Source organism: Oncorhynchus keta, chromosome 25 (genome assembly GCF_023373465.1).
Source record: "Oncorhynchus keta strain PuntledgeMale-10-30-2019 chromosome 25, Oket_V2, whole genome shotgun sequence".
NCBI classification, from domain to species: domain Eukaryota; kingdom Metazoa; phylum Chordata; class Actinopteri; order Salmoniformes; family Salmonidae; genus Oncorhynchus; species Oncorhynchus keta.
In genome coordinates this window covers 49665913-49678684 of record NC_068445.1, presented here as the reverse complement: position 1 = coordinate 49678684, position 12772 = coordinate 49665913, and the positions used below count along the sequence as shown (strand labels likewise).

Sequence of the window (12772 nt, the reverse complement as noted above, 5' to 3'; positions counted from 1 at the left end):
TTCCTCTCCTAGTGTGTCTCTATGGTTCCTCTCCTAGTCTGTCTCTGTGGTTCCTCTCCTCGTGTGGTTCCTCTCCTCGTGTGGTTCCTCTCCTCGTGTCTCTGTGGTTCCTCTCCTCGTGTGTCTCTATGGTTCCTCTCCTCGTGTGGTTCCTCTCCTCGTGTGGTTCCTCTCCTCGTGTCTCTGTGGTTCCTCTCCTCGTGTGTCTCTGTGGTTCCTCTCCTCGTGTGGTTCCTCTCCTCGTGTGGTTCCTCTCCTCGTGTGGTTCCTCTCCTCGTGTGGTTCCTCTGCTCGTGTGGTTCCTCTGCTCGTGTGGTTCCTCTGCTCGTGTGGTTCCTCTGCTCGTGTAGCTCTTTGGTGGTCGCTCTGTGGTGGTCGCTCTGGTTCCTCTTCTGTTGTAACTATATAGGTGTCACTCTATGGTTGAACCTCTATGGCTGTCACTTCATCATTGAAACTGCATGGTTCCTCTATGGCTTCTATCCTGTTCTAACTATGTTTGTTATTATCTCTCCAGATGGATCTCAGAGGACTGGGAGCACTGCACTAAGACTTGTGGCAGTTTGGGTTTCCATATCCGGACGGTTCGCTGTGTCCAGTTCCTTAATGAGGGGACCAACCGCTCAGTCCACAGCAAGTACTGCAGTGGGGAGAAACCAGAGAGCAGACGGCCCTGTAACAGACTGCCCTGTCCTGCACACTGGAGGCCTGGGGCCTGGTCAGAGGTAATGATATATACAGATAAATATACACATCTCATTACCTTTGACCAGGCATAACTATAACTCAATACCTCTGACCAGGTATATATATATATATATATTGCGGACTGCAATAGCATCGAATAGTCCCCGCGATATGCAACTGTTCAGGGAAGTCAGGAACCAATACACGCAGTCAATCAGGAAAGCCAAGGCCAGCTTCTTCAGGCAGAAATTTGCATCCTGTAGCTAAGTCCAAAAAGTTCTGGGACACTGTAAAGTCCATGGAGAACAAGAGAACCTCCCAGCTGCCCACTGCACTGAGGCTCGGTAACACGGTCACCACCGATAAATCCATGATTATCGAAAACTTCAACAAGCATTTCTCAACGGCTGGCCATGCCTTCCTCCTGGCTACTCCAACCTCGGCCAACAGCTCCGCCCCCCCCGCAGCTACTCGCCCAAGCCTCTCCAGGTTCTCCTTTACCCAAATCCAGATAGCAGATGTTCTGAAAGAGCTGCAAATCCTGGACCCGTACAAATAAGCTGGGCTTGACAATCTGGACCCTCTATTTCTGAAACTATCCGCCGCCATTGTCGCAACCCCTATTACCAGCCTGTTCAACCTCTCTTTCATATCGTCTGAGATCCCCAAGGATTGGAAATCTGCCGCAGTCATCCCCCTCTTCAAAGGGGGAGACACCCTGGACCCAAACTGTTACAGACCTATATCCATCCTGCCCTGCCTATCGAAGGTCTTCGAAAGCCAAGTCAACAAACAGGTCACTGACCATCTCGAATCCCACTGTACCTTCTCCGCTGTGCAATCTGGTTTCCGAGCCGGTCACAGGTGCACCTCAGCCACGCTCAAGGTACTAAACGATATCATAACCGCCATCGATAAAAGACAGTACTGTGCAGCCGTCTTCATCGACCTGGCCAAGGCTTTCGACTCTGTCAATCACCATATTCTTATCGACAGACTCAGTAGCCTCGGTTTTTCTAATGACTGCCTTGCCTGGTTCACCAACTACTTTGCAGACAGAGTTCAGTGTATCAAATCGGAGGGCATGTTGTCCGGTCCTCTGGCAGTCTCTATGGGGGAGCCACAGGGTTCAATTCTCGGGCCGACTCGTTTCTCTGTATATATCAATGATGTTGCTCTTGCTGCGGGCGATTCCCTGATCCACCTCTACGCAGACGACACCATTCTGTATACTTCCGGCCCTTCCTTGGACACTGTGCTATCTAACCTCCAAACGAGCTTCAACGCCATACAACACTCCTTCTGTGGCCTCCAACTGCTCTTAAACGCTAATAAAACCAAATGCATGCTTTTCAACCGTTCGCTGCCTACACCCGCACGTCCGACTAGCATCGCCACCCTGGATGGTTCCGACCTAGAATATGTGGACATCTATAAGTACCTACGTGTCTGGCTAGACTGTAAACTCTCCTTCCAGACTCATATCAAACATCTCCAATCCAAAATCAAATCTAGCCTGTTAGGCCGCCCCATCCCGGATCCGGGATTGTGACTACAGCCTCAAGCTCATTACCATAACGCAACATTAGCGATTTCTGAAAATTGCAAAATAAATGAAATAAATATGCCTGTCCTCAAGCTTATCCTTTTCTTAACAATCCTGTCGTCTCAGATTTTCAAAATATGCTTTAGAACCAGAGAAAATCAATAATTTGTGTAAGAGTGGTGATAGCTAGCGTAGCATTTAGCGTTAGCATTTAGCACGCAACATTCACAAAAACCAGCAAAGGGATCAAATAAAATAATTTACCTTTGAAGAACTTCAGATGTTTCAATGAGGAGACTCTCAGTTACATAGCAGATGTCCAGTTTTTCCTGAAAGATGCTTGTGTAGGACACAACGTTCCGTTTTGTTACTATGCATTTGGCTACCGAAACTAACCGAAAATTCAGTCACCTAAACGCCGAACTTTTTCCGAATTAACTCCATAATATCGACTGAAACATGGAAAACGTTGTTTGAATCAATCCTCAAGGTGTTTGGTCATATATCTCTTCATTGAAATGCCAGTCCTAGACGCGTGCATTCTTCTCTGATTCGGATGGAAAAATACTGGGACCTGACTTTTGCGCACCAATTTCCACGCAGACACCATGCGGGACACTTGGTAATTGTAGGCTCTTATGGCCAATCTTCCAATGATATGCCTACAAATACGTCACAATGCTGCAGACACCTGGGGGAAACGATAGGAAGTGTCCGTTGATTCCTGTGGCATTCACAGCCATATAAGGAGATCATGGAAAACGTGCCTTCAGAAATCCTGTTGATTTCCTGGTCACTCAAACATCTTGGTTTTGCCTGTAGATATTGTTCTATGGCACTCACAGTGAAAATCTTTGCAGTTCTGGAAACGTCAGAGTGTCTTCTTTCCAAAACTATCAATTCCAAGCATAGTCGAGCATCTTTTCGTGACAAAATATCGCGCTAAAAACGGGCACGTCTTTTTATCCAAAAATGAAATACTGCCCCTAGAGTTCTAACAGGCTAGAGTCGGCTTTCTATTCCGCAACAAAGCCTCCTTCACTCACGCCGCCAAACTTACCCCAAAACTGACTATCCTTCCGATCCTCGACTTCGGCGATGTCATCTACAAAATAGCTTCCATTACTCTACTCAGCAAACATTTAAGTCATTTAGCAGACGCTCTTATCCAGAGCGACTTACAAATTGGTGCATTCACCTTATGACATCCGGTGGAACAGCCACTTTACAATAGTGCATCTAAATCTTTTAAGGGGGGTGAGAAGGATTACTTTATCCTATCCTAGGTATTCCTTAAAGAGGTGGGGTTTCAGGTGTCTCCGGAAGGTGGTGATTGACTCCGCTGTCCTGGCGTCGTGAGGGAGTTTGTTCCACCATTGGGGGGCCAGCGCAGCGAACAGGATGCAGTTTATCACAGTGCCATCTGTTTTGTTACTAAAGCACCTTATACCACCCACCGCTGCGACTGTATGCTCTAGTCGGCTGGCCCTCGCTACATATTCGTCGCCAGACCCACTGGCTCCAGGTCATCTACAAGTCCATGCTAGGTAAAGCTCCGCCACATCTCAGTTCACTGGTCACGATGGCAACACCCACCCGTAGCACGCGCTCCAGCAGGTGTATCTCACTGATCATCCCTAAAGCCAACACCTCATTTGGCCGCCTTTCGTTCCAGTTCTCTGCTGCCTGTGACTGGAACGAATTGCAAAAATCACTGAAGTTGGAGACTTTTATCTCCCTCACCAACTTCAAACATCAGCTATCCGAGCAGCTAACCGATCGCTGCAGCTGTACATAGTCTATCTGTAAATAGCCAATCCAAATTACCTACCTCATCCCCATACAGTTTTTATTTATTTACTTTTCTGCTCTTTTTCACACCAGTATCTCTACCTGTACATGACCATCTGATCATTTATCACTCCAGTGTTAATGTGCAAAATTGTAATTATTCGCCTACCTCCTCATGCCTTTTGCACACATTGTATATAGACTGCCCATTTTTTCTACTGTGTTATTGACTTGCTAATTGTTTACTCCATGTGTAACTCTGTGTTGTCTGTTCACACTGCTATGCTTTATCTTGGCCAGGTCGCAGTTGTAAATGAGAACTTGTTCTCAACTAGCCTACCTGGTTAAATAAAAGAGGCCAGGAAATGAGAACACACTTGCCGGTCTCCTTCAGCCTGCCTATGAGCACTATGAAGTCCTCTTTTAATTGCTCCGATTTATGAAGATTGATGTAGTTTGTAATTACATGAATGACTACTGTGCGAGTATTCGGGAGCTCCCTATAACAACCACTACATCCCTAACTCTGGAGGTCCCTGTAACAACCACTACATCCCTAACTATGGAGGTCCCTGTAACAACCACTACATCCCTAACTATGGAGGTCCCTACAACAACAACTACATCCCTAACTATGGAGCTCCCTATAACAACCACTACATCCCTAACTATGGAGGTCCCTGTAACAACCACTACATCCCTAACTATGGAGGTCCCTACAACAACCACTACATCCCTAACTATGGAGGTCCCTACAACAACCACTACATCCCTAACTATGGAGGTCCCTACAACAACCACTACATCCCTAACTATGGAGGTCCCTACAACAACCACTACATCCCTAACTATGGAGGTCCCTACAACAACCACTACATCCCTAACTATGGAGGTCCCTGTAACAACCACTACATCCCTAACTATGGAGGTCCCTACAACAACCACTACATCCCTAACTATGGAGCTCCCTACAACAACCACTACATCCCTAACTATGGAGCTCCCTGTAACAACCACTACATCCCTAACTATGGAGCTCCCTACAACAACCACTACATCCCTAACTATGGAGCTCCCTATAACAACCACTACATCCCTAACTATGGAGCTCCCTACAACAACCACTACATCCCTAACTATGGAGCTCCCTACAACAACCACTACATCCCTAACTATGGAGCTCCCTGTAACAACCACTACATCCCTAACTATGGAGCTCCCTACAACAACCACTACATCCCTAACTATGGAGCTCCCTGTAACAACCACTACATCCCTAACTATGGAGGTCCCTACAACAACCACTACATCCCTAACTATGGAGCTCCCTACAACAACCACTACATCCCTAACTATGGAGGTCCCTGTAACAACCACTACATCCCTAACTATGGAGCTCCCTACAACAACCACTACATCCCTAACTATGGAGCTCCCTGTAACAACCACTACATCCCTAACTATGGAGGTCCCTGTAACAACCACTACATCCCTAACTATGGAGCTCCCTGTAACAACCACTACATCCCTAACTATGGAGGCCCTGTAACAACCACGACATCCCTAACTATGGAGCTCCTACAACAACCACTACATCCCTAACTATGGAGCTCCTTATAACAACCACTACATCCCTAACTATGGAGCTTCCTACAACAACCACTACATCCCTAACTATGGAGCTCCCTATAACAACCACTACATCCCTAACTATGGAGCTCCCTGTAACAACCACTACATCCCTAACTATGGAGCTCCCTACAACAACCACTACATCCCTAACTATGGAGCGCCCTACAACAACCACTACATCCCTAACTATGGAGCTCCCTACAACAACCACTACATCCCTAACTATGGAGCTCCCTATAACAACCACTACATCCCTAACTATGGAGCGCCCTACAACAACCACTACATCCCTAACTATGGAGGTCCCTACAACAACCACTACGTCCCTAACTATGGAGCTTCCTACAACAACCACTACATCCCTAACCATGGAGCTCCCTACAACAACCACTACATCCCTAACTATGGAGGTCCCTACAACAACCACTACATCCCTAACTATGGAGCTTCCTACAACAACCACTACATCCCTAACTATGGAGCTCCCTACAACAACCACTACATCCCTAACTATGGAGCTCCCTGTAACAACAACTACATCCCTAACTATGGAGCTCCCTGTAACAACCACTACATCCCTAACTATGGAGGTCCCTACAACAACCACGACATCCCTAACTATGGAGCTCCCTGTAACAACCACTACATCCCTAACTATGGAGCTCCCTACAACAACCACTACATCCCTAACTATGGAGCTCCCTATAACAACCACTACATCCCTAACTATGGAGCTCCCTGTAACAACCACGACATCCCTAACTATGGAGCTCCCTACAACAACCACTACATCCCTAACTATGGAGCTCTCTACAACAACCACGACATCCCTAACTATGGAGCTTCCTACAACAACCACTACATCCCTAACTATGGAGCTCCCTACAACAACCACGACATCCCTAACTATGGAGGTCCCTGTAACAACCACGACATCCCTAACTATGGAGCTCCCTACAACAACCACTACATCCCTAACTATGGAGCTCCCTACAACAACCACGACATCCCTAACTATGGAGCTTCCTACAACAACCACTACATCCCTAACTATGGAGCTCCTTATAACAACCACTACATCCCTAACTATGGAGCTTCCTACAACAACCACTACATCCCTAACTATGGAGCTCCCTATAACAACCACTACATCCCTAACTATGGAGCTCCCTATAACAACCACTACATCCCTAACTATGGAGCTCCCTACAACAACCACTACATCCCTAACTATGGAGCGCCCTACAACAACCACTACATCCCTAACTATGGAGCTCCCTACAACAACCACTACATCCCTAACTATGGAGCTCCCTATAACAACCACTACATCCCTAACTATGGAGCGCCCTACAACAACCACTACATCCCTAACTATGGAGGTCCCTACAACAACCACTACGTCCCTAACTATGGAGCTCCCTACAACAACCACTACATCCCTAACCATGGAGCTCCCTACAACAACCACTACATCCCTAACTATGGAGGTCCCTACAACAACCACTACATCCCTAACTATGGAGCTTCCTACAACAACCACTACATCCCTAACTATGGAGCTCCCTACAACAACCACTACATCCCTAACTATGGAGCTCCCTGTAACAACAACTACATCCCTAACTATGGAGCTCCCTACAACAACCACTACATCCCTAACTATGGAGCTCCCTACAACAACCACTACATCCCTAACTATGGAGCTCCCTGTAACAACCACTACATCCCTAACTATGGAGGTCCCTACAACAACCACTACATCCCTAACTATGGAGGTCCCTGTAACAACCACTACATCCCTAACTATGGAGCTCCCTACAACAACCACTACATCCCTAACTATGGAGGTCCCTACAACAACCACTACATCCCTAACTATGGAGCTCCCTGTAACAACCACTACATCCCTAACTATGGAGCTCCCTACAACAACCACTACATCCCTAACTATGGAGCTCCCTACAACAACCACTACATCCCTAACTATGGAGGTCCCTGTAACAACCACGACATCCCTAACTATGGAGCTCCCTACAACAACCACTACATCCCTAACTATGGAGCTCCCTATAACAACCACTACATCCCTAACTATGGAGCTTCCTACAACAACCACTACATCCCTAACCATGGAGCTCCCTACAACAACCACTACATCCCTAACTATGGAGGTCCCTACAACAACCACTACATCCCTAACTATGGAGCTCCTACAACAACCACTACATCCCTAACTATGGAGCTCCCTACAACAACCACTACATCCCTAACTATGGAGCTCCCTGTAACAACAACTACATCCCTAACTATGGAGCTCCCTGTAACAACCACTACATCCCTAACTATGGAGGTCCCTACAACAACCACTACATCCCTAACTATGGAGGTCCCTGTAACAACCACGACATCCCTAACTATGGAGCTCCCTACAACAACCACTACATCCCTAACTATGGAGCTCCCTACAACAACCACTACATCCCTAACTATGGAGCTCCCTGTAACAACCACTACATCCCTAACTATGGAGCTCCCTACAACAACCACTACATCCCTAACTATGGAGCTCCCTACAACAACCACTACATCCCTAACTATGGAGCTCCCTACAACAACCACTACATCCCTAACTATGGAGCTCCCTACAACAACCACGACATCCCTAACTATGGAGGTCCCTGTAACAACCACTACATCCCTAACTATGGAGCTCCCTACAACAACCACTACATCCCTAACTATGGAGCTCCCTACAACAACCACTACATCCCTAACTATGGAGCTTCCTACAACAACCACTACATCCCTAACTATGGAGCTCCTTATAACAACCACTACATCCCTAACTATGGAGCTCCCTACAACAACCACTACATCCCTAACTATGGAGCTCCCTATAACAACCACTACATCCCTAACTATGGAGCTCCCTATAACAACCACTACATCCCTAACTATGGAGCTCCCTACAACAACCACTACATCCCTAACTATGGAGCGCCCTACAACAACCACTACATCCCTAACTATGGAGCTCCCTACAACAACCACTACATCCCTAACTATGGAGCTCCCTATAACAACCACTACATCCCTAACTATGGAGCGCCCTACAACAACCACTACATCCCTAACTATGGAGGTCCCTACAACAACCACTACATCCCTAACTATGGAGCTCCCTACAACAACCACTACATCCCTAACTATGGAGCTCCCTACAACAACCACTACATCCCTAACTATGGAGGTCCCTACAACAACCACTACATCCCTAACTATGGAGCTCCCTACAACAACCACTACATCCCTAACTATGGAGCTCCCTACAACAACCACTACATCCCTAACTATGGAGCTCCCTGTAACAACCACTACATCCCTAACTATGGAGCTCCCTACAACAACCACTACATCCCTAACTATGGAGGTCCCTACAACAACCACTACATCCCTAACTATGGAGCTCCCTGTAACAACCACTACATCCCTAACTATGGAGGTCCCTACAACAACCACTACATCCCTAACTATGGAGGTCCCTGTAACAACCACTACATCCCTAACTATGGAGCTCCCTACAACAACCACTACATCCCTAACTATGGAGGTCCCTACAACAACCACGACATCCCTAACTATGGAGCCCCTGTAACAACCACTACATCCCTAACTATGGAGGTCCTTGTAACAACCACGACATCCCTAACTATGGAGCTCCCTACAACAACCACTACATCCCTAACTATGGAGGTCCCTGTAACAACCACGACATCCCTAACTATGGAGCTCCCTACAACAACCACTACATCCCTAACTATAGAGCTCCCTGTAACAACCACTACATCCCTAACTATGGAGCTCCCTACAACAACCACTACATCCCTAACTATGGAGCTCCCTGTAACAACCACTACATCCCTAACTATGGAGCTCCCTATAACAACCACTACATCCCTAACTATGGAGCTCCCTACAACAACCACTACATCCCTAACTATGGAGCTCCCTACAACAACCACTACATCCCTAACTATGGAGCTCCCTACAACAACCACGACATCCCTAACTATGGAGCTCCCTGTAACAACCACTACATCCCTAACTATGGAGCTCCCTGTAACAACCACTACATCCCTAACTATGGAGCTCCCTACAACAACCACTACATCCCTAACTATGGAGCTCCCTATAACAACCACTACATCCCTAACTATGGAGCTCCCTACAACAACCACTACATCCCTAACTATGGAGGTCCCTACAACAACCACTACGTCCCTAACTATGGAGCTTCCTACAACAACCACTACATCCCTAACTATGGAGCTCCCTACAACAACCACTACATCCCTAACTATGGAGGTCCCTACAACAACCACTACATCCCTAACTATGGAGCTCCCTACAACAACCACTACATCCCTAACTATGGAGCTCCCTGTAACAACCACTACATCCCTAACTATGGAGGTCCCTACAACAACCACTACATCCCTAACTATGGAGCTCCCTACAACAACCACTACATCCCTAACTATGGAGCTCTCTACAACAACCACTACATCCCTAACTATGGAGGTCCCTGTAACAACCACGACATCCCTAACTATGGGGGTCCCTACAACAACCACGACATCCCTAACTATGGAGCTCTCTACAACAACCACTACATCCCTAACTATGGAGGTCCCTACAACAACCACGACATCCCTAACTATGGAGCTCCCTACAACAACCACTACATCCCTAACTATGGAGGTCCTTGTAACAACCACGACATCCCTAACTATGGAGGTCCCTACAACAACCACTACATCCCTAACTATGGAGCTCCCAACAACAACCACTACATCCCTAACTATGGAGGTCCCTACAACAACCACGACATCCCTAACTATGGAGGCCCTGTAACAACCACAACATCCCTAACTATGGAGGTCCCTACAACAACTACTACATCCCTAACTATGGAGGTCCCTGTAACAACCACTACATCCCTAACTATGGAGCTCCCTATAACAACCACTACATCCCTAACTATGGAGGTCCCTACAACAACCACGACATCCCTAACTATGGAGGTCCCTGTAACAACCACTACATCCCTAACTATGGAGCTCCCTACAACAACCACTACATCCCTAACTATGGAGCTCCCTGTAACAACCACTACATCCCTAACTATGGAGCTCCCTACAACAACCACTACATCCCTAACTATGGAGCTCCCTACAACAACCACTACATCCCTAACTATGGAGGTCCCTGTAACAACCACTACATCCCTAACTATGGAGCTCCCTGTAACAACCACTACATCCCTAACTATGGAGCTCCCTGTAACAACCACTACATCCCTAACTATGGAGCTCCCTACAACAACCACTACATCCCTAACTATGGAGGTCCCTACAACAACCACTACATCCCTAACTATGGAGGTCCCTACAACAACCACTACATCCCTAACTATGGAGCTCCCTACAACAACCACTACATCCCTAACTATGGAGCTCCCTACAACAACCACTACATCCCTAACTATGGAGCTCCCTGTAACAACCACTACATCCCTAACTATGGAGCTCCCTACAACAACCACTACATCCCTAACTATGGAGCTCCCTGTAACAACCACTACATCCCTAACTATGGAGCTCCCTGTAACAACCACTACATCCCTAACTATGGAGCTCCCTACAACAACCACTACATCCCTAACTATGGAGCTCCCTGTAACAACCACTACATCCCTAACTATGGAGCTCCCTACAACAACCACTACATCCCTAACTATGGAGCTTCCTACAACAACCACTACATCCCTAACTATGGAGCTCCCTGTAACAACCACTACATCCCTAACTATGGAGCTCCCTACAACAACCACTACATCCCTAACTATGGAGCTCCCTACAACAACCACTACATCCCTAACTATGGAGCTTCCTACAACAACCACTACATCCCTAACTATGGAGCTCCCTACAACAACCACTACATCCCTAACTATGGAGCTCCCTACAACAACCACTACATCCCTAACTATGGAGGTCCTTGTAACAACCACGACATCCCTAACTATGGAGCTCTCTACAACAACCACTACATCCCTAACTATGGAGCTCCCTGTAACAACCACGACATCCCTAACTATGGAGGTCCCTGTAACAACCACTACATCCCTAACTATGGAGCTCCCTGTAACAACCACGACATCCCTAACTATGGAGGTCCCTAAAACAACCACTACACCCCTAACTATAGAGCTCCTACAACAACCACTACATCCCTAACTATGGAGCTCCCTGTAACAACCACGACATCCCTAACTATGGAGCTCCCTGTAACAACCACTACATCCCTAACTATGGAGGTCCCTACAACAACCACTACATCCCTAACTATGAAGGTCCCTACAACAACCACTACATCCCTAACTATGGAGCTCCCTGTAACAACCACTACATCCCTAACTATGGAGGTCCCTACAACAACCACTACATCCCTAACTATGAAGGTCCCTACAACAACCACTACATCCCTAACTATGGAGCTCCCTGTAACAACCACGACATCCCTAACTATGGAGGTCCCTGTAACAACCACTACATCCCTAACTATGGAGCTCCCTGTAACAACCACGACATCCCTAACTATGGAGGTCCCTACAACAACCACTACACCCCTAACTATAGAGCTCCCTACAACAACCACTACATCCCTAACTATGGAGCTCCCTGTAACAACCACGACATCCCTAACTATGGAGCTCCCTGTAACAACCACTACATCCCTAACTATGGAGGTCCCTACAACAACCACTACATCCCTAACTATGAAGGTCCCTACAACAACCACGACATCCCTAACTATGGAGCTCCCTGTAACAACCACTACATCCCTAACTATGGAGGTCCCTACAACAACCACGACATCCCTAACTCTGGAGCTCTCTACAACAACCACTACATCCCTAACTATGGAGGTCCCTGTAACAACCACTACATCCCTAACTATGGAGCTCCCTATAACAACCACTACATCCCTAACTATGGAGCTCCCTACAACAACCACTACATCCCTAACTATGGAGCGCCCTACAACAAC

The 12772-nt window shown here is 47.0% G+C and overlaps 1 protein-coding gene across 2 annotated transcripts in view; it reads left to right on the top strand.

The window, feature by feature from the left end:
- adamts3 (ADAM metallopeptidase with thrombospondin type 1 motif, 3) overlaps positions 1 to 12772 on the top strand; it is a 224615-nt gene that overhangs the window by 198421 nt on the left and 13422 nt on the right. For both annotated transcript variants that reach the window (XM_052479894.1, XM_052479893.1), the window contains one exon: positions 518 to 725. In XM_052479894.1, the coding sequence (XP_052335854.1) occupies positions 518 to 725 (208 nt within the window). The remainder of the gene's footprint in view (positions 1 to 517; positions 726 to 12772) is intronic.